Source organism: Sitodiplosis mosellana, unplaced genomic scaffold (assembly GCF_009176505.1).
Source record: "Sitodiplosis mosellana isolate CC-2019 unplaced genomic scaffold, AAFC_SMos_1.0 Smas_scaffold_27, whole genome shotgun sequence".
NCBI classification, from domain to species: domain Eukaryota; kingdom Metazoa; phylum Arthropoda; class Insecta; order Diptera; family Cecidomyiidae; genus Sitodiplosis; species Sitodiplosis mosellana.
This window is the reverse complement of record NW_022595269.1, coordinates 751,213-774,392: the sequence shown is the minus strand read 5'-3', so window position 1 is coordinate 774,392 and position 23,180 is coordinate 751,213. Positions and strand designations below refer to the sequence as shown.

At 35.6% G+C, this 23,180-nt stretch overlaps 6 protein-coding genes across 6 annotated transcripts; all 6 read left to right on the top strand.

Moving 5' to 3' along the window:
* Positions 1–3,157, top strand: LOC129568913 (ATP-binding cassette sub-family C member 4-like; the record flags this gene model as incomplete). Its single annotated transcript, XM_055447254.1, is given in 8 exon segments — positions 1–260; positions 393–610; positions 730–1,099; positions 1,209–1,359; positions 1,441–1,671; positions 1,776–2,068; positions 2,161–2,826; positions 2,914–3,157. Coding segments are annotated over 8 exon segments (2,219 nt in total), but the record flags the coding sequence as incomplete, so codon positions are not given.
* Positions 3,158–4,059: 902 nt separating this feature from the next.
* LOC129568924 (GDP-D-glucose phosphorylase 1) lies at positions 4,060–5,996 on the top strand. Its single transcript, XM_055447265.1, has 4 exons — positions 4,060–4,368; positions 4,452–4,859; positions 4,971–5,262; positions 5,443–5,996. Exons 1-4 carry the CDS (start codon positions 4,204–4,206, stop codon positions 5,583–5,585), a joined length of 1,008 nt encoding a protein of 335 aa, XP_055303240.1. The 5' UTR covers positions 4,060–4,203; the 3' UTR covers positions 5,586–5,996.
* Positions 5,997–6,340: 344 nt separating this feature from the next.
* On the top strand, positions 6,341–8,813 carry LOC129568916 (BTB/POZ domain-containing protein 6-B-like). The gene is made up of 2 exons (XM_055447258.1): positions 6,341–6,616; positions 6,681–8,813. The coding sequence occupies exon 2, from the start codon at positions 7,012–7,014 to the stop codon at positions 8,371–8,373; it is 1,362 nt and encodes a 453-aa protein (XP_055303233.1). The 5' UTR covers positions 6,341–6,616; positions 6,681–7,011; the 3' UTR covers positions 8,374–8,813.
* A 4,415-nt stretch (positions 8,814–13,228) lies between these two features.
* Positions 13,229–15,114, top strand: LOC129568917 (uncharacterized). Its single transcript, XM_055447259.1, has 2 exons — positions 13,229–13,254; positions 13,666–15,114. Exon 2 carries the CDS (start codon positions 13,677–13,679, stop codon positions 15,018–15,020), a length of 1,344 nt encoding a protein of 447 aa, XP_055303234.1. The 5' UTR covers positions 13,229–13,254; positions 13,666–13,676; the 3' UTR covers positions 15,021–15,114.
* Positions 15,115–15,531: 417 nt separating this feature from the next.
* LOC129568921 (uncharacterized) lies at positions 15,532–17,780 on the top strand. Its single transcript, XM_055447263.1, has 2 exons — positions 15,532–15,796; positions 16,336–17,780. The coding sequence occupies exon 2, from the start codon at positions 16,351–16,353 to the stop codon at positions 17,389–17,391; it is 1,041 nt and encodes a 346-aa protein (XP_055303238.1). The 5' UTR covers positions 15,532–15,796; positions 16,336–16,350; the 3' UTR covers positions 17,392–17,780.
* Positions 17,781–20,462: 2,682 nt separating this feature from the next.
* On the top strand, positions 20,463–23,007 carry LOC129568915 (uncharacterized). Its single transcript, XM_055447257.1, has 2 exons — positions 20,463–20,645; positions 21,412–23,007. Exon 2 carries the CDS (start codon positions 21,430–21,432, stop codon positions 22,828–22,830), a length of 1,401 nt encoding a protein of 466 aa, XP_055303232.1. The 5' UTR covers positions 20,463–20,645; positions 21,412–21,429; the 3' UTR covers positions 22,831–23,007.
* Positions 23,008–23,180: the final 173 nt, after the last annotated feature.

Genomic DNA, 23,180 nt, shown 5'->3' with positions numbered 1-23,180 from the left:
ATCCATTGTCAGCCGTTGACACACACGTTGGGAAACATATCTTCGACAAATGCATCAAAGGATTTTTGTCCGATAAAATCTGCGTTCTCGTCACGCATCAATTGCAGTACTTAAGGAATGTGCAACATGTTGTTCTGTTGAACAAAGGCAAAGTGGAGGCACAAGGTCCATTCCAAACATTGCAGAGATACAACAAAGAGTCGCTGATGCATGCTCAGGAGGAAGGTGATCAAAATGCCATGGACAACTCTCAGAATCGGGTGAGTTTGGTGGATAAAAATTAAGCGAATTGGATAATGAGTCCATTTCTAGGATCGAATAGTCCATTTTTCTTTATATTACGCAACTCTTCAAAAAACAATTATATTCATGGAAAACTGTTCAAATTTCAGATCCGCAAGCATTCATCCACGTCATCATTCTGTAGCGAGGATGTCGAAGACGAACCAGACAAGCGCAAAGAACACCACGTGACTGGCAACATTAAATTCAGTACTTACAAAACATATTTCAAAGCTGCCCACAGTCGCTTCTTTGTTGTTTTCGTTTTCATTCTGTTCATTGTGGCGCAATTTGCGTGGAGTGGTGCCGATTTCTTCTTGGCCGAATGGTAATAGTTAATTTATTTGCTTAAATTTCTTTCCAATTAAAAATTAAAAGGCAATTCATCATTCTTCTCATGAAAACAAAATTGAAATATCTAATGTGAATTTTTCTTCATTTTCTCAGGGTTGATTGGGAGGAAAAAGTAACGAAACCTCCAGTTGAAACGGTTAAAAATGCAACTGAAGTGCCTTCTATAGCAAGCCGTTCAAGTGAAACTTCTGAACCGGTGAAAGAGAAACGCGAACAGCTCCTCATTATTTACACTAGTATCATGGTGCTCGGTACAATTGCTTTTCTGTGCCGTTCATTCTCATTCTTTCGAATGTGCTTACGCATATCAATTAATTTACATGATATGATTTTTCGAGGCATCACTCGGGCGAAGATGATTTTCTTCAACAACAATCCCAGTGGCCGTATCTTGAATCGATTCGCAAGAGATATCAACAACGTTGACTCATTGCTGCCAAATATTATGGTTGATGTTTTGGATGTGAGTTTCTTTCAAGCTGTCATCCATGTTCTCAGCGAAAATTTTCCTTTAAAATTTCCTTTGAATGGATTGAAAGCAATTTTAATGTTTTTTTTTTCTTATTTTTCAGTGTTTCTTGCAATATTTGGCAATTATTGTCATTAATGCGATTGTAAATCCCTGGTTATTGGTTCCAGCTGTTATAATGACACTACTTTTCTATTTGATGCGCCTTGTTTATGTAAATACCGGACGTAGTTTCAAACGAATCGAAGCCTTAAGTAAGTTTGACCAATTTTTCAGCAATTGGACTTTGAATTTATCCATCACCGAGAATTTTAACATACTTTCTGTATTTCCAGGCCGTAGTCCAATTTTCTCACACATGAATGCAACGCTTCAGGGCTTGTCCACAGTGCGTGCCTTCAATGCGGACACAATTTTAGAAATGGAATTTCACGAGTTCCAAGATATGAACACATCATGTTGGTATCTTTTCATTTGTGCATCGCGATGGTTTGCACTTTGGCTGGATATTGTGTGCCTTTTGTTCATCGCCTTCGTCACTTACAGCTTCTTAATTTTTGGAAATAGTAAGGGCGCTCATTTTTCTTGTTCAAATTTAAACTCGCCATTTCTATAAATATCTTTCCAATGGTTACGAATCAAAAATGGTAATTTTTCAATTAAATTCCAGCCGAAGACAGTGGCAAAGTTGGTTTGGCGATATTGAGCAGTATTAATTTGATCGGAACGTGTCAATGGGGAATGCGTCAAAGTGCTGAGCTGGAAAATCAAATGACTTCCGTCGAACGTGTTATTGAATATGCTGAATTGCCTTCGGAACCGCCACTCGAATCAGACGAGAAGAATGCACCACCAAAAGATTGGCCTTACTATGGAAACATCGAATTCAAGTCGCTAAGCTTACGATACGCTGAGAATGGTGCTCGAATTCTACGGAATTTAACTTTCCGAATCAATGCCAAGGTAAAATTCAATACTTTTCCGTTGAAAAAAAATTAAATTGATAAAACATTTAAGCAAAAATTAAAACTTTATTTCATTTCTCTGTTTTACAGGAAAAAATCGGTGTAGTTGGTCGAACGGGTGCTGGCAAAAGTTCGATAATCCAGTCTCTGTTCCGTTTGGCTCAGAACGAAGGTCAGATTTTGATCGATGGCATTGATGTCGGTGTGATTGGTCTGCACGATTTGCGAAAAAAGATTTCGATCATTCCGCAAGAGGCGGTTCTATTCTCTGGAAGTCTCCGGTTCAATTTGGATCCATTCGCTGAGCGAAGCGACGACGAACTTTGGAACTCACTTGAGCAAGTCGAGTTGAAGTCAGTAATATCGTCATTGCCTGGTGGCATCGATTGCAAAGTACTGGACGGTGGATCGAATTTCAGCGCTGGTCAACGTCAGCTGCTGTGTTTGGCGCGTGCCATTCTACGAAACAGCAGAATATTGATTCTCGACGAGGCGACGGCCAACGTTGATTCCGAAACGGATCGATTAATCCAGGACACGATACGAAATAAGTTCGGTGACTGTACCGTTATAACGATAGCACATCGACTGCACACAGTCATGGACAGCGATAAGGTGCTAGTAGTGGACGCGGGCGAAATTATGGAGTTTGATCATCCGTTCGAGCTAATTCAAAAGCCAGATGGCTTCTTCAAACGACTACTCGATCAAACTGGCAGTTCAACGGCGACAGCGCTCACACTTGTCGCCAAGGAGGTAAGAGCTTTGGATTTTCGTTGTGGATTTTTGCAACGATCTTATGAAATTTTGTTTTATATGAATGTCTTTTTGGTCAATTTCCAGAGCTTCGATCGATGTAATGCAAAACAGTGAATAGTTTAAGCGGATGGCAGCCATGACTTCAAACATACTTTTTACTCGTATATCTGAAATCTGAACCAAAGTTCATTCTACTTAATTAGGTACTTATCATTTTGTGGCTTTTTTGCACAATTTTTATTTCTCGATTTCAATATATACAAACTATATTTTTAATTGTACAAATAAATTTTTTAAATAAAATGATGAAAGATGCAATCAAATCCAATTGGAGTCCGTTTTATTTATTTTATTCAATTGAAGAAGTTACAACTATTTCGAAGTCAAAAAGGATTGAAAAATACTCAGAAAATGATTGGGTTTTGAATAAAAAATGGTTTTAGTTTGAAAAATGTTCTATGATTTTTTCTCATCAAACTAAAATAATAAAATGGTCTTTCTTTAAGAAAATTGTTAGATTCCCTAAAATACCTTCGAAAATTTTCAAATCAGATTTTTTTCATAATTGTGAAACGATTGCGTTTTCCAGTATTTTCACTTACGTGTCTGCTAAGAATTCTAGTTCTTCGCTCAATATGAGAATACATGTATTTTATTATGGCATATAAAGGTAATCTACAATCAATATCAGTACATTAGGATGCATTAACGCCGATTGATCGAATCAGAGATTTGATGAAAATTATTTTTTTAGCCTTTTCAAATGGAATTTTCGTAAAATTCGCTTTTCTGGAGAGATGGGATGGGTTTTCTTCCTTTGGAAAAGGCACATTTGTACATCAAATACAAATACACAGTTTGTACAGCTGAAGCAGAAAGAAGCGACCAAATGATAGGTAATTTCAACTTAAGAAAATTGAGTAGATGAACTTGGTTCAGATTTCAGATACGAGTGATACTATGACACATTTTTCTTCTTCTTTCGTATCGAAATTGATTTTATTAACGAATCAAATTGATTTTTCGATATAAAAAATAAAAAAATCGAAAAAAAAAACATTCGAATACAATACGAAACGCTCACTTTTCGGAATAGTGAATGATGCGACCCTGCGCCATATGCCGACTCAATAACGTCTTTCCAGTTGTCATCATAAAAGTCACGTTGTTTACAACTCACTCATACACATACAACAAACATATGTTCATTTTTAGTTGTCAAATCTACGGAAGATTCCACTTCGTGTATTTCACCAGTTGCCTTGTATTTTCAACAAGCCACTATTTTTCTGTATAAAGTTTTCAATAAAAAAAAGTAGGAAAATTACTGAACAAACATATTTTTAGTTGGTTTCAATTTATTGCATTAAAAAAATGAGTGAAGTGTTGAAAATACAAAAATTAGCCGATTTCAAAGCATTGGAGAAACAATTGAACGAACGATGGCTGGAGCTAGAAAGAGATTCAAATGCCTTTCGATACAAATTAAATGTGCAGAAGAGAAAAATTCTTGACGGAAAGCTTCATTTTATACTGACGGTGAATAATTACGTGGTGTAGAAAATGTTCAAAGCTTCATTAGATTTGAGAGCAGAAATTGTGTCATTTTTGATTTATTTCAGCTAAACACCGACCGAACGTTATTACGACGCAAACCTCAAGTCATAACATCGGTTGTTCAGCCCTTCAATCAGAACGCGTTCAATTTCAACAAAGTGGACGAATGTGAGGTGCTGCTCCGATGTCAAAACCAATTGAATGGCGATGCAAATTCAACACATGGAATTACAACGTTTCTGGTGAACAATAGCCCAATAACAAAGTGTCATTCGCTCATTTGCCCCAGATTGACGGAGAATTTGTCACAAAGCATAACCAAAGAGTGCATCGAATTTGCCATTGATTTGATTACCGGGCTGGAAGATCATGGTTATCGAATTGGATACAACAGCTTGGGTGCATTTTCTTCGGTCAATCATTTGCATTTGCATTTGATTCATGTGACTGAGAAAATGTACGTGGAAGATGCGGTGAGTTAGTTTCTTTTAATTTCAATTCTTTCATTTTTTACTCTTTTCTATTTATGATCTATGTATTGTTAGTGTTATTATTAATTCTCCTCATTTTCTTACCTTCAACAGGAAATCACTCCAATTTCCGACGACATTTACAGAATGGACTTTCCGGCATTCGCGTTATGTTTACCCATTTTCCATTGGAGAGATAAAGGAGTTATCGCTAGTAAAATATCGAAAATAGTCGAATATTTCCGCCAAGAATCGATCCCTCACAACATTTTCTGGACATACGGCACACATTCCAATCAAAATTTAGTGAAAGTTTTCATTTTCCCACGGAATCGACTGACCGATAAGATTTCCAGCTCATTCAATGCAGCATTCTGTGAACTCACCGGCTTTGTTCCGATTGGAGGTAAAAAGTGAACGCGATTTGAAACATAATCGAAGTAAAAGATGATCATTTTTGTCCTTCCTAACAACATTTCCTATTCCGAATGAATCATTTCAAATGATTAGCTTTCATTCCATTTTTAATGATTTTAACCAAATAATTGCTTGACCCGTTTTAATAAAAAAAAAATTGACATTTCAGACGCCGAAGCCTACGAACAACTTTCAGAAGATTTTATCATCGATTGTATTTCAGAAGCAATGGGAGAAATCGACAAACCAAAACTTGTATCAGAAATTACTAAGCTGATTTCAAATGAGAGCCTGAATTCAAGTGGGGAATAATAATCATCAATTTATTAAAAAATCATGTCTCATTGAGGAATTAGATTTGTATTCCTGCCAAAATGTTGGCTCGCCACGATTTATTTCATCAAGTTTATCAAGCTCTTTCCAATCTTATGCATAGTGTCGAACTTTTGTTCAAGCTCTACCATCTAAAGGTATATACAATAAAATAATTTACGGGCACGGCGTTAGATGGCATTTTTTCTGGTCAAAAAAGTTGAAATATCCCTTTGAGTATTGATTAATTGATTGTTCTGAATTACTTTCAATCGATTCGATGGAATACAAAGAATTTGATTTGAAAATCAAAGTTTGACAGAAATTTTAATAAAAGTTATAATAAAACTAATAAGGGAAGGGTCACACTCACATTTGATACGCTCATCACCAAATTTTGAAAGAAGAAAATATATTTCAGCACTTAAAAATGTTTTAAAAATTTATTGAAAATAGAAATAAGTTAAAAAGCACGTTCCTTGTTCAAGACAAAAAAAAAATTAGTGTGGGGTTCCAAATATGTTAATCAATTCAGTTGCATTGAATCACGAATTGTATGAAATACAATCTATTTGTTCATGAAAAAGGCAACGCTGTGGCAAAATACCGCAAACAACATACACAGAAGAAAAATGAAAATATCACTTCACAATTATTCGTACGGAAAAATTGTTGCTGTGAAAATATTAATTTTTTGTTTTTTTTTTAATTTATTTATTGACATAAAACAAAATTGGATTAGTAAAAAAATTTACGCATAAAATAAAAACAAATTCCACAAAAAATGATTGAACTCCACCAAAACGGCAAAATTCGAATAAAAGTCGAAATGATGAGACCCTGCCGATGACATCAGTGCGATGACAAAATGCGATCTGACAGCGTAAAAGTCAGTTGAGCCCAATTTCTTTGTTTATATTTTTTTTGCACACAAAGCCGGTTCAATTGGGCATCGTGCGAGTCGCAAAAGAGTCAAATTGGAATTTTTGCTTAAAAATCCTCAAAAAAAATCGTCCGAAAAAGTATTTTAGGTAAATATTTAGTATTAAATCAAGTATTTTACATTAAAATTGCGTTTTATTTGTATTTATTTAGCGTATCAATTAAATTGGATGAATTGTCGGCAGAGATCAAAGGCTTACAATTATTTGCATAAAACAAATAAAATCCAACAGGTGCTAGTTCCGGTTTGATTTGATTTACCGATAGGAAATCGTGATAATACCTATTATTGCCAGCCAAAACACCGACTGAGTTAGAAGTATTCTCTGGCAAAATTTTGAGTCTGTTGATGAAATTTTGTGATTGACCAAACAGAGCATCAGCGAAAAAAACGGTCAAAATTACAAACACTCATAAAAAAAAGTACGTAGAAGCTGCGTGATAAACATTGTGAAAAAAGTGCTTTAAATTCTGCGTCGCAAAAATGGATTTGCCGCATTCACCATCGACGAAGCGTAAGCGAGTGGAGACGGGTGGTTCGATTGATGAGCCAGCAACAAGTAGCAAAAGTGGATTTGCGTCAAAGATATTCCGGCGCCAGTATTTGGATGAAAAAACGGCTGATGTGTATTTCATTTGTGGCCGAAAACATGAACGAGTTCCAGCCCACAAGAGTGTGTTATCAAAGGCAAGCGATGCATTTGATCGAATGTTCTATGGTCCAATGGCTGAAGAAAATGATGTAAAATTGCCGGAGACCAATCCCGAAGCATTTAAAGACTTTTTACAATTTTGTTACCTCGATGAAGTGAATCTAAACCTGGAGCATATCGTTGAAATAATGGATTTGACCAATAAATACTGTATGCCCGAGTGTTTGGCAGTGTGTGGCACTTTTTGGGCGAAACATTTGACGTTTGACGATATTTGTTGGGCATATCACTGGGCAATTTTCTACCAAGAAAAAGAATTTATTGAGTTTTGCGAGCGAAAAATTAGCGCTTACCCACAATTGGTCTTTGAATCGACCAGTTTTCTGCGATGTGAGCACATTGTTCTGGACCATATTCTGGAGCTGGATTCTTTGTTGTGCGATGAAACAACCGTGCTTGAGGCTTGCTTGGAATGGGCTCGAAATGCTTGCAATCGCGATGGTCTCAATCCAACTGATATGAAGAATTTGCGACTTCATCTTCAAGATGCGCTCTATAAAATTCGCTACAGTTCAATGACCGCAACGGAATTCCGCGAGCACATGGATTCATATGACGGTTTTTTCACCGATGTCAAAGAGTACGAAGATGTGATTCGAATGCTTTCTGGATCGAAACATTTGAAAACCGGTCGATTCAACCCGAATCCAAGGTCGACGAACATTTTCCAATGGGATGAAAGCCGCGTTTTCAAGTGCAAATTCACGAATAACAACAATTCATCGGTGTTTAGCTCCAATAAACCAATGTTATTGGGTGGATTTTACTGTGCACCAATTTCGGAAGCCACCAATTGGCGCAACACACAAGTCGATATGACTATTTCCGAAGAACCAAAAGGGCTGGGATCCGAGAAAACAACACCAAAAATCATTTTGACCAGGCAAATCAAGCTGGACGCAAAGGAAGAAACTTATGTGGAATTTACCGAAAGCGGTGAACCCATTATTATCAAACCGGAATTCAAGTATCGCATCAATTTCAAGCCAATTAGCTCGGGTGATTTACCATATTACGCCATTTATCGAAGCCGAGAGATAAAACTGGACCATGAAACTGTCATTCAATTCCCACAAGAAGGCAACGAAGAAGATCGAGCCATTATCAAACGATTCAAATTCAATCAGTTGTAAGTTTGAGGAGAGATTTTCGGCTTTTCAACTGAATTGGATTTTTGACTTTGTCGATTTTTTAATTTTTTCGAATCTTTTTATTCAAATTTGAAATTTTTTTACTATAATTTTTGATCATCACATTTCAAGTCACTCTAATGATTGCCTCATTTTGCAAGTGTTGTTTTTCTTCTTTCACTTGATGTAAGCCGAAGAGAACAAACGACGCAAAAGTGTAAAGTTTCAAAGGTCGCTTTGATTGTGTCATAACAAAATCCATCTCGATTTGTTTATCTAGGCGCCCATGGGCATATCAAACACAAACTAAATCAAAATCTCAACCTATAGATCTTGTACTTAATTTGAACTCTGAGTCTTTTTCGCATTTTTTTTTATATTTTTTATACCATTCTACTCTTTGAACGAACATTTCAATAAAGTTTTGCATGAAGAAAAAAAAATTGTTGAATCTTTTTTTGCGATAAGTAATTAATCAACTTGCAGTGAGTCTTTGGATTGCAGCATTGCTGAAGCATTTATCACAGCACTTTGTAAGTGTTTTCATGCACACACATTTGGGCACAGGGCCAAAATTGAATCCAAAATGATATCATCCGAACAAAATGAATGCAACAAGAGAAGAAAAGGGAAAGACATGCAGATTATTTTGACTGGGACAAGAGCTGTTGTCGCACATTTGGCGTACACGAGATTCTAAACGGAAGAATTCAGCGATGAAATCAAAATCACAAGCATATGTGCGTAACTATGACAAAATCAAGATTCTTGGTCCAAGAATTTGAACGCTTGACAACCGTCGCTTGTTCATTGTTGAGTTGCTTTCTTCGTTTTGCTTTTTTTTCTCTTTTGTTCATTTTTTTTGTTGTTGTTCATTGTTGAGTTGTTTTCACGAAAAACAAGGCGTCACTTATTGATGCATGTTGTAATGTATACGCTACACATTCGAAAATATCTCATTAATTTTATTTATTGTCTGTAGCTTCTTCAGACACACTTAAAAATTGCTCAGATTCTACTCAATTTGACATGAGGCGACATAATTCATATGCATGTGTATCGTAAAAGTGTTCGTTCTTCTCTTACAAACAACCGGCTGACGTATCGTTCTATTCTTATTCCATTCATTTTCGTTGATTCGTTGTCAGAGAATTTTGAACAGACTGAAATCATAAGTCATGCATTTTTATCGCTTGTTTGTCACTTGTTGTTGTCGTCGCTTACTGCGGCACCGCAGACGCGGTCTGGGTGCGTATATACACGTGACGCAAATAGACGGACAACTATGGCAGGCTTAGTATGCAAAATCGCCGTCGAATTGTTTTGAAAATAAAAACAAACTCACACGTGCTGAATTTTAGCATATACACCAGCCAATCAGTTTTGGTGGCAATTTTTTTTAGTGAACGAGATGGTGTTTCACAGTTCAATCACTTTCGTGGTTTTTTGTCGAAAAAAAAACTTGGTCTGTTGCTTTCAAAACATTCTGTCACTTTATTTACATGATAAAACTTAATCAAGTGTGAACTTATCCTTTATTCATTCCCAAACATTCTTTCACATTATCTGGTATGAGTTTCATTGTGGTATTAAACAGAGGTACGGTCATGCCTTTGTATTTACTATAGTCGGTTGGTGTGCCGTAATCTTTATCTTCCAACTGTGCCTTTTGTAGCATCGCAAAGCGACAAAACATATACATGTTGAAAGATTTAGGATGCAATGATGATGCAATTGAAGCATTCGATCTCTTGGGCAAAATCCAATGTAAATTATGCAAAGAAGCAATGAAAATAGTTGAAAAAGAGGTGAACAGCCACTCGTCAAAGGTATATGCTAACTTTTTTTATCGATTGCAATTTGCAATTTGCAATAAACAATTCTTCGATTTCTTCAAATTTCATGTTCTAGGAAGAGATAAAGAAAACCCTCGATAAAGCATGCACCATTATTCCTGACAGAAGTCTACGGCGAAAGTGCCGTGAATCAATTGAGAAGAGAGGCGATGACAGCCGATAACAAATCCTTGAAAATTTGACAGCCGATAACATCTGCAAGATTCTCCTATTCTGTTAAGTTCAGCAAATAAAAATAAATATTCAAAATTTCTTTGAAAAGTTTGATTTTCAGTCAAGTTTGTTACTTAAACCAATAACTTACTTATACTTGTTGAACCAAAAAAATATACATTAAATAATAACATCAGTTTATGAGTGAAACTTTGATTTTTCTTTCATAAGACATTAACATAAAAAAAATTAAGACTAAGATTTTCTTACTGCGGTGATAAATACTAACACACTCATTCGCACATATGACAGCTAGAACGTTAACGACCTAGTGCAAAAGGGGTGAAACACTTGACACTGCTAATATTTTGAAGAAATTTTAGTCATGCTTTACTTTACTATTAGATCCACAAGCGGTTCATGTTTTAGTTTTTTTTTTTTTTTTCGAGATATTACCTTGAAATCTCAAGCATAGAATTCGTTATTTTTGATGAAAAGAATAGGAAATCGTAGACTTTCATACACAAAATTTACTATTTCCGCTTTTGTCACTGATTCATTAATCGTTATTTTTCCCCAATGAATACGCAGAAAATATTAGAGTCTGTTTTTATAAAATTTTGGTTTCTTCGAGTGTTTCTGAACTTTTGAGCTGTACGATAAATGAATGTATGTTTTTAAACCTTATCTTTGGACGGCGATAAACGGATTAAGTCCGAAATAAGACTTGAAAATATATGTATCTCATGTCTCAATAATGAATTTTCTATGGCTTTTGGTGTGGCAGTAAAGCCGCAACATTTCAAGCATACATACATTCTGTATTCGCTTTACCTAGACAAAGTTGTGCGTATCTTGTATTATTGAAACTAATCACTTTGCTAATGACCGCTGTCGTCCGGTAGGATTAAAGATTATCTTTGGTCAAATTCTAGAAAAAAAATCAACATTCAAAAGTTAAGGAATGGTATCAGTGCCTAATACCTCTTTCTGTGTTTCCAAGACGTTTGCAATGAAATAAGTACATTGCTATATAAATCGATCCATCAGAGTGAAGGTTAGTCAGTGTTGAATTGCTTTTCAAACGTGAAACATCTCAATCATATCTACTTTGATTATTCGAAAATGGTGCGAATCAAGGACGAACCAGAAGAATTTGAAATGACATACAGATGTGACGAAACTGAAATCGAAGCCGATGTCAACTACTACGATGTTGAAACTATACGTGATCAGGTTCGATTAATTTGGGGTATAACTGAAGACGACATCAAGCCGAAAATTGAACACATCGACATCAAGCCGAACACAGCAGGAAATAGAGTTGAATGGTGAATTTTTGCATCAGGAAAATGATTTGACACAAAGCGAAAACGTGGAAAACTCAGAACCAAGTACAAGAAGCAAAAGAAGCGGAGAACGGCAAAAGCGCCATGCCGTAAGAAGTAAGCCAAAAAATCAAAAGAAGGAAACTAGCACCAAGGTTTTCAAAAAAGCAGCCACAAAGAGGAGCGAGAAGCACAAGTGTGATTCATGCAGCTTCACTACATTACAAAAATCAAAACTTATAATTTACATTCGAAGTCACACTGGCGAAAAGCCATTTGAATGCAAAATGTGTATGAAATCCTTTGCAAGCAAAGGTCATTTGAAAATCCATGAAAAAAACTCATGGTACGTTATTTGCGTTCCGTTGTTCAAAGTGTGGTCAAGGATTTGATGAAGAACTTGCTAAGAACGGCCACGAACCCAAGTGTATAAAATTGCAGAGACCATTCGAATGTAACCTTTGTGGTAGAAGATTCAAAAGGAAATACGACATGGAAAAACATCAAAATGGCAGAATGTACATTCCAAAAGACGAAAAACCAAAGCCATATGATAAACCGAAACCATACAAATGCCAAGTCTGTTGTAAAGGTACATTTAAAATAATATTAATTTTTTTTTTCATTTTTGAGTCTCTATTAAAAGAAGAATTCAACCAAAATAATTTTTCTTTTGTTCCAATCTTTATAGGATTCGCAAAAAACTATAGTTAACAGCGTCATCAAACACCCCATGGACGAAGAGAATTCGACCCAAATTGGTGTGCTGATTTGAAATATTTCCTAGGGGCTTTTAAGTCAAAATATACATTCGTATTTGTGTGAATATTTCGTGAATATTGCATATAATCCGTGTATATTATTCACCATATTCACAGAATATACACAGCATGTAAAAAATATGTGTTTACGGCAATGTCGAATCTTTGTTACCGATCGTGAATATGAGGTGTATATTTCATGAATATCGTGTATATTCCGTGAATATGGTGCATATTTTGCCAGCATTGTGAATATTTCGTATGACTGTCATTTATGGTGTATATTTCTTGGATGGAATATACATGGAAGCCCCTAGAATATTTCTAACATGAAACATGAAAATTCACGGAAGATTGGGTTGTGCGCAATATTTTTTATGCTAAAATAAGCCCACACCACTGCAGACGTCTATGGAAATGTACTGTAAAGGCAAAGCCTTATGAATCACGAAACAACCATGACCATGAAACGAAGCTGGATTCAATTCGATTTCCCCCATACACGTACATCCCAAACAACCCTTTCAAACGGAAGGATTTGTCAAAATATCTTCTGAATGTGTGGCGAAGTGGAAGTCAAAGAGTGCCTGAGACTTTTGCGAAATATTGACAATGTCGATTCAAACATCGTTCCTCTCGCTCTTGCTCAAATATTTCGTTTAGTGTGAATAAGTACGTTATATATCACCCACATAATCTCTATACTTTACCCCGCAAATTCTATTGGTGATAAAGCGTCGCTGCACTTTTGACAGCTTGTCAGCGATAGAGGAAATGTTAGATTTGGTACGCAAAATCTTCAAGTTGATCATAACAAAAAATAAACCGTGAATTTTGCAAGCTAGCCCAGCATTTGTTCGGTACACACTACTTTATTTCTTGCTAATTGATTACAAACATTTATTTGAACAAAACTAAATTGTCACATCGATGTTTCGAAATAGATTTTTCTGTTTTTTTTTTTTTTAAATCGGGATAAAATGTTTGAAAAAATTCAAAATGAAAAAAAATTCAAATTTCTTTGACTAAAATTGATTTGAAATTAAAAGAAAAATCTTCATTTTGATTGGTTTATTTCGTTTTTGTTCGTATTTTAAATTCAATTTTGCATAGACCTTGTATTTTTACCAATGTTTTCTTTGATTTTTGCTGTGATCGTAACAAAATCGTTTTTTTTTTCATCTTCATCAATTATAGGATATCAAAGAATGGCTGATCAAAGTGAACTGTTGAATCGCAAGCGACGACATGACGAACATGATGTACAAGAGGACATAAGCCAAGAAGCCAAACGAACGAAAGAGGATGAGCCTGACGTGGAATTGTCAACAACCAAAATCATCGATGTAAACTACGATTGCCTTGAGCATATTTTCAAGGATTTCGAATTCATTGACCTTTTCAATGTGGTCGATTCGAATAAACACTTAGTCGCAGTTGCTGGTCAAATTTTCAAGAGAAAATATCACGAATTTACTGTGGATATCGGTATCTCCAATTGTGTTGCCAACGACGGGTACTTTACACTATTAACGGATTGTATTTGGGTCACTGATAGAACGGCTGCTTTGAAATTCCTTCGCCATTTTGGTCATGCCATTACCAAATTGAAAATCGCTTGTTTTAGCACCGATGACACTTTTTTCACACAACTCCATCGTTATGTGCACGAATACTGCAGCGAAACATTGATTGAAATCAGTTTTTACTATATGATTGAATTTGTGCTTTCATCTATTGAAAAACCGTTTCCGAATGTTGAAAGTGTTAGCTTCAAATGTGTTAAATTGAATGATAATCTGTGGCAACTCAACAGATTGTTTCCAAACATGCGACGTTTGACGTTACATGCAATGGACGAAGTAACTAATCCCATGTGTATTGAAGAACATTTTCCGAATTTGCAAAGCTTGACGATTGAGAATCAATTCGAGAGACTCGAAGATCGTGCTCTCAATGGATTCAAAGAGGCAAATATCATGGAAGCGTTGCGATTGAATCCAAATGTGCAACATTTAAATCTGAAATATTTCGATACAAAGTTTCTTCAGAAAATCGGCGAATATATACAACATGTGGAAAATCTTGAACTTTCATTCGGTCGGTGGAGTTCCAATCACACGATTCCAACAATTCGTCTCGAGAATGTGAAAAGACTTGAAATTCGTATGGAATGGGATCCATATCCTGGTTTTCCAGAGCTTCCATTCACTTTTGATCATGTTGAAGAATTTATATATGTGACAAAGCCTTTTCTATCATGTAATATCCAATCAAGCGACGATTTCTTCATCCAAAATCCATTGCGGAAAGTGCATTTGCAGACCATCAATGCAAAACTAATGATTGAAGGAGATAAGCTCGATCTCGCAAGAGCTTTGCCATTGGTGACGGAATTGCAGCTGGAAACTTGTGAATTGAATGCCATCGAAGCGGCTGATTTTATTAACGAATGCCCAATGCTGAATGAATTCCAATTTGTTTACACCTCGCCAGAGGAAAGAGAAAAGTTACGAGAACTCTTTCGGGGAACCAAATGGGAATCAATATAATTATTTTTTTAAATATTTCTTTGATTCATTCCAATATTGAAAATTCATTTCAAATATAAGTTTGAATGAATGACATAATCGCATAATGATTTTTTTGTAATAAAGAAATAAATAAAACACTTTAAAATTACTAAAAATATTTTGTTTTACTAAAATTTGCATTAAAGAGTAGAATGTTCTAGCTGTGAATGAAGTGTCTCATTCATACTGGCGCACGGTCAAAACCGTAAGGAACCGCACTGAAAAAAAGTGAAGTCGAGAATGACAAATTAAGGTAGGTCAGGATGTTTTCATTATTTCTCGTTTCCTCGAATATCAACGCACACGTATGTTCGTCAAATACATACACAACGGCTTGGCCAATAGAGCCAATAAAACTAACTCTTTATCAGCAATAAACAATTACATCGACACATCGGCATATATGCATGTGTAATGTGTATACTGTATACCTAGGTGTATACGTTCGTATGCAAGTACAGAGTACACAGACATCATGTACAAATGTACATCGATGCATATTGTACATTCACATTATTCAACGATTTGCGTATCACTTTGAGTGACATTAAGTGTCACAACAAACGTCAATTGCATAGGACTAGTAAGAAAATCAGTCATTCGGAAGAAGTGTTTCAAGTAAGATTCAATCTCAGCCTTCATTGAAGTTAAACCAAGATCGATTGCTGCCACTTGCAGTCTGTGAACTGGGAATATTCTCTTTAGTTTAAACAACAGTTTTATACCATATTTCGAACAGTTTTGTGAACAAAAAGGTGATGGTGTATTTTCGTTTTTATTGCGAGAATCTAATAAAAAAGACCCGCTTACGTAAAACAAGTCTTGAACACAAGCTTGGTTGAACAGCTTGATTTCTTTGTACAATGATAATTTCATTGTGACATTTTTTGTTTTTGATAATGCTTTATAAATTATAATACCCTGATGACAGTCCGTCAGTGGCAGTAGAAATGTCAGATCTAGTACGGAGAATATTGAAATTCATCAAAACATGAAACAAACGTTGTGAATTTCAAAAGTTGTGCAATAGTTGCAATTTCGTTCAAAACCGAGCTAAAATGCATAACAAAATTAAGAGTGAAGTAAAAAAGAACATTTTGATTTTTTTTTTTAAATAAGTTTTTAATCGATTAAAGTGATTTGGTGCAAAATTCACATCATTTGATGTATTCTGATGCATTTCAACATTTCGCGGCTACTAGATCTACCGTAATAGTATAATGAGCATGCGCCCACTAGATCAAATATTTCTTCTGTTAGTATAAAATCGTGTTTCTTTCCTTATAAATCGTAGGTACGAGACCAAAGAATGTCCGATCAAAATGAGAAATTGAGTCGAAAGCGACGAAAGAATGAACGCGATGAATTGAGGAAAATGAAACGAGAAGCCAAACGACTGAAAGCGAAAGCTACTGAAGAAGTGACTGAAGCATCGATACCAACAATCAAAATCACCGATTTGAATAACGACTGTCTCGAGGTCATTTTTAACCATCTGGAATTCAACGATCTATTCAATGTTGCCGATTCAAATAAACTGTTGACGTCAGCTGCCGGTCGAGTTTACTGGAAAAAGTACCGAAAAATGCCGGTGGATCTTTACACTTGCTATACAACTGACGAATGCTTCAAAATCAGAGCGCATTGTATTTGGGTGTACGATCGAACAGCTGCTTTAAAATTCCTTCGCTATTTTGGTCACATCATCACTAAGTTGAGAATCACTTGTTTCAGCATCAAAAACCCTTATCTGGCTGAATTACATCGCTATGTGTTTGAATACTGCAGCGAAACATTGATTCAAATCAGTTTTTGCTATATGATTGCGTGCGCATTTTTTCCCATTGAAAAGTCGTTTCCAAACGTTGAAAGTGTTAGCTTTAGATACTGCATGGTGGACGAAAATCTGTCTCAACTCAACAAGTGGTTTCCGAATGTGCGTCGTTTAACATTCGGATATTTCGTTAAATTAGATAATCGCAAGTGCATCGAAAAATATTTTCCGCATTTGCAAAGTTTGTCGATTGAGAGATTCTGTCCGCAAAATCAGTTTGGATTCGAAGAGCAAAATGCTATGGAAGCGTTGCGTTTGAATCCAAATTTACAACATTTAAAATTGAAAAATTTTGATACAAAATTCCTTCGGAAGGCCAGTGAATATATGAAACGCGTAGAAAGTCTCGAAATCACAATTCGTCGTAGCGATATTAATCACAGGGGTTCATCAATTCGTCTTGAGAAGGTGAAGAGGCTTGTGATACACGGGGATCGGGACCAACATATTGACTTTTCGACGCTGCCATTCACATTTGGTTGTGTGCATGAGGTTATCTACATAAAACAAAAATAAAAGATAAAATGGTGGATTAGGATCCATTCTTCAGTGAAAATCCGTTGCGGAAAGTGCATTTTCAGTCTATCAATGGGCATCTAATGATTCAAGGAAATAAACTCGATCGATAAAAGCGGCCAATTTGATAAACATATTCCCAACGCTGACTAAATGCCACTTTCTATTTGACACTCGCTGGGGATACGATAAGTTACGGAAACGATTACGGCACCAAGTGGCGAGGAAATTAAATGAAAAGAATTGTTATAATTTCAGAAAAATAATCTTTTTTTGTACTTTTTTGATTCTTCAATGAACTGAAATTCTGATATTCTTTGAACTCATTTATTTTAAATAATTATACTTAAACAGAAAACATATTCTATTTTATACAAGATAATGAACAAATAAATTTTTTATGCATTCAAGTCTTCAATTTTTTGAAGAGTGTCCAATTTTTTTCATGAACATTTTTCTTATTGGGTCTGGGAATTAGTTTTGTCGATTTTTTTAAATTTTCAAACATTTATTTGAATACCAAAATGAAATTACATTTCAATCAAAATATTGTCCATCGGAAGCGATGACCTTCTGCCACAATGTGGGCAATTGACGGATGCCTGCCTTAAAAAATTCCTCATCTTTTGAGGCTATAAATGCATCGAGCCAATTTTGGATTTCTTCAACTGAAGAGAACCGCTCTCCGTCCATATGGTTTTGCATCGATCGAAACAAATGGTAGTCGGAAGGAGCCAGGTCTGGGCTATACGGGGCGTGAGCCAAAACTTCCCATCCGCTATTTTCCAAGTAGTTTTTGACCGATTTCTCAATGTGTGGCCGAGCATTGTCATGTAGGAAAATCAATGTCTCTTTTCTGGTCTCCCATTTCGTGCGTTTTTCTTTGATTGCTTGTTTCAAACGTATCAATTGTTGTCGGTAGAAAGGCCCATCGATGGTTTGACCACTTCTCAGCAGCTCATAATACACCACTCCCTCCTCATCCCACCAAATAGACAGCATTACCTTGTCGCCGTGAATTTCTTGTTTTGGCTGTGATGTTGCTGGTTGGCCGGGCTTAACATACGATGCTTTGCGCTTGGGGTTATCGTAATGAATCCATTTTTCGTCACCAGTGACAATTCGATACAGAAAACCTCTTTTTTGTGCCTTGCGAGCAGCATTTCGCAAGTCACTAAACGCCTTTCAGCTTGCGCTGGCGTCAATTCATGTGGTACCCAATTTGACAACTTGCGAATGAAACCAAGGGCCCTTAAATGATATCCAACAGTGCTTCGGTCAACATTCAATGCTCTGGCAAGCTCATCTTGAGTTTGACTCGAATCTTCATCGAGCAATGCCTCCAATTCCGCATCTTCAAACTTTTTTGGCTGGCCGGGACGTTCCTTGTCTTCCGTGCTAAAATCACCACTTTTGAACCGTGAAAACCACCGTTCACATGTACGTTCCGATGGAGCATGCTCACCATAGGCTTCCACCAACATTCGATGCGCTTCAGCCGCAGTTTTCTTCAAATGAAAGCAAAAAATTAATGCTTGCGGGAAATGTTGCTTTTTCGGTACAAAATTTGACATATTTAAGGCGCAAAAAAAAATGTTTATCCAAACTTCGATGAAATGATAGATGATGATTTTTGTAGTTTGACACTAGACCACTCATGTGAAAAAGAAAAAAGTATTGCCCGATACAACCATGCAAAGTTACGCCATCTTTTGAAAAATCGACACGATTAATTCCCAGACCCAATAGAATTGGGATCGTAGCGAATGCAACATCATGAACATTTCTTTTCTTCTTTTCCAACAAATCAGAGCTTCGATTTTCATTTAAATACTTACGATTAATTGACATTGGGCATCTTATTGATCAATTCATAATTCAAATCATCGCGTTGCCGATAAGCAAATATTTACACATTTTTCCACAGTAGACTGTTGCTGATTACTGCAAAAATATTTTGTTGACTCACATCAAGAGTCGCATGTTTACATTTCGAATGAAACGCACATCAGAAAATGACAGTTCAATCTTATGACTAGAGCCTCTAAAAATTGTTAAAATTGTTAAAACAACAATTCTAACAAGTTTTTGCCCATCACAGCAAAAAAAGAACAATTTATAGCCAGTCTTCAGTCTTTCCTAATGGATTTAACAATTTTCGGTGTTTTAAAGACTTTTTTTTCATTTTTTTACTGTCTCTAACTGTAAATATCAAACACAGCAAATGATTAATAGTAATTCATTGGAACGGTCTAGAATAAAAACAGCATAACAGTTTGTTATATTTCCTCGACCGTAAGTTGTTTTTATTCTAGACTAAACAAAATCACATTTGAGTTCTGAGTAAAGTAAATCATATTTTGTGCACGATTTTTTTGTTTCAAATTTACAGCACCAGCATAATATCTATAAAATGAAGAGATGTCAGAATAGTCAGTTTTTGTTTACAAAAGATATCGATTATATCATTTTTGTATACAAAACCACTTTTGCGTTTTGAGCATGACTCACAAAGTTGATTGCATTTTCGGCACATATTATTTCAATTGCAAACTAAGCAAAAATTGAAGTGAAAAAGAATTGGTTTTCATCGCCGTCACTTAATTGAACATTTGAATTCAAGTTCAGTTGCAATGTGAATTTCAGTCAGTTCAATCATAGAGAAAGCGACTTATTGTTCGCGCAAAACAATTTTCAGGCCTTTTTCTTAACAATTTTCAGCGTTTTCGTTTAACAATTTTTGGAGGCTCTACTTATGACCAGAATGAAAAAAATAGCCGATGGGGCAGAAAAACAATTGCTTCACAAATACAAACAAATCGAGTGTTTAAATGTATGGGCTCACATGCGACCGTAAACATTGGCCACAGCCAATGGTATCGCACTGGAATATTGTAAATAGCATACATCTAGTGACTTTAGACATTCGTTCTATACTCACACTCTTATTCAAATTCATAATGTTTTTGTCACATACATATTGCTTCGGAATAGATAGCATACGATTGTTGACGAGAATCTGTGTGTGTGTGTGTAGCGGCCAACACAATCAATTTTTCTGCTAAATGACAATCAATCCAACGGAGAACAAGTGTCACAACAAAAGTGAATCTCACTCAATAAATGAGTAAATGAATCAGTCTTGATCTCAAAACGTTTGAAGCAAGTTTGAAAATTGACATTGATCCGAGCAAATCTGAAATTGTGTGAGAAACAACAGATTTTTCTAACATATTTCGAACATTTCCAAAAAGGTAAGTGTTCGGTGTTGAATTTAAATTGGTTTTCATTCGAAAAATGGATGAAATTCCGCTTTGAAAATATGTGTAGGTACCGTATATTGCAGAGCGTAGAATAAGAACAATTGAGAACTGTCCAAAACGAATTTTTCAAGAAAACATTGATGTAACGGAGGTTTTTTGTCATCATTCGACTTTGATTTTTTATCTTTGGGCGGTGACATTGTTTTGTTGTTTTTTCACTTTGAATATTGATCAGAAAATGGAAATTACAGAAAACGTGGCTATAGAAATTGAATTTCACAACATAATGAAATCTTCAATGTCATGCTCCCTCATTTGTACGTACATTGAGAAATAGGCTCGAAAATTTTTGAATTTGATCGTTAGGAAAAGATGATTATAATTTTTTTTTTTTTTATAATGCGCCAAATTTTACAAAGGAATGTTTTTTGAACAGTCCTATTTAAATCGATTGTAATTGGTCACTGCGTGAGATTCCCACGAAAAATAAAACCATGCGTACGAAATATGTGTTGTTTGACGGCTGATTTGAAATGACTCATTTCTGTTTACAATTTCATTGTTGATAAAAAAAAGGCTAATGTCGCACTGACAGTCGGTCAATGATAGAAGAAATGCCAGATCTAGTACGCAAAATGTTGATATATAGTGGTGTTTCAATCTTTCATTTTTTAATCAAATCATTTTTGTGGTTTCAAAATACATTTGAACAGTGTTTGAAAATGATGATTTTCTTTTCATTTCTCATGAATTACAGATTTTGTGTCTCGCAAGGATGGTCGATCGAAATGAAAAATTAAATCGAAAACGGCAGCAGAATGAAGGCGATGAGCCGAAGGAAATGAGACAAGAGGCCAAACGACTGAAAGAAGAACCGATTGAAGAAGCTCCTGCAGCATCAACACCAACAACAAAAATCACCGATTTGAATAACGATTGCCTTGAGCACATCTTCAACCATTTGAAATTCGCCGACCTATTCAATGTTGCCGATTCAAACAAACACTTGGTCGCAGCTGTTGGTCAAGTTTTCTGGAGAAAATATCGAAAAATTCCGGTTGATCTTTACACTTGTGTCGCAAATGACGCATATTTTAAATTGACGCCAAATTGTATTTGGTTGTACGATCGAACGGCTGCGTTGAAATTCCTTCGCAACTTTGGTCATGTCATCACCGATTTGAGAATCACTTGTTTCCGCACCAATGACGCATATTTCACCGAGCTACATCGCTATGTGTTCGAATACTGCAGCGAAACATTGATTGACATCAGTTTTTCTTATATGAACGGATGTGTATTTTCATCCATCGAAAAGTCGTTTCCAAACATTCAAAGTGTCAACTTCAATTACGGAAGAATGAATGAAAATCTGTGCCAGATCAACAAGTGGTTTCCGAACGTGCGCCATTTGAATTTTGGAAGTTTCGTTAAATTAGACGATCGCAAGTGCATCCAAGCGCATTACCAGCATTTGCAAAGCTTAACGGTTGAGAGATTCAATTCGCAAAATCAGATCGGGTTCGAAGAGACAAATGTTATGGAAGCGTTGCGTTTAAATCCAAATTTACAACATTTGAAAGTGAAAAATTTCCCTACGAAATTCCTTCGAAAGATCAGTAAATATATGCAACGCGTGGAAAATCTCGAAATCACGCTTCGTTCTGGTGATATTAATCACCGGGGCCCATTAATTCGTTTAGAGAATGTGAAGAAGCTTTTGATTCACATGGAATCGGAACAACAATATGGCTTCATGAACCTCCCATTTACGTTTAGTCATGTTGAAGAATTGAGATATGTGACTGATAGTAGTTGGAAATCATTTTACCTCCAATGGAATGCATTCTTCAGCAAAAATCCTTTGCGGAAAGTGCATTTCAAAGCCTGCAAATTGGGCCGCAATGCACCACTAACCATTAAAAATGATATTCTGACTAAAGATTTGCCATTGGTGACGGAATTGATACTGGAAAATTGCCGGATTTCGATCAATGAAGCTACTGGTTTTCTGAACGAATGCCGATTCCTGACAAAATTTGGATTTAATTTTACCTCGCTCCATGAATACGAGATGTTGCTTAAACTCTTGGGAACTGTGACGGAGTGGCATGGAAACTTTGATGAAAGTAATCGTTATGTTGAATTGGAACGACTCATGATTAAACAAAAATAATATATTTTTTTTTATTTCTTCGATTCATTCCGATGTTTTTACTATTCATTAAATAGCATGTTGCAAAAGTGCCTCACTGTCATTTTGTATGAAAATTCTACAAAACGATTTGAGCGCTGTTCGCATGATTACATGACGGCTTTCATTTGAACTAATGTGAGGTACATTTCAAAAGTAAATTGCAACATGCTATTTCGAATTTTATACTAAAAAGGATTAAAATCTAATACCATTGAAATTACAATGTAAGTGTCGAAAAATATTCATTTTTATAGCAATAAAATAAATATTCAAATTCATTATGTAATAAAAATATGAATAAATACTCAATCTGTAAATGAAATATGATT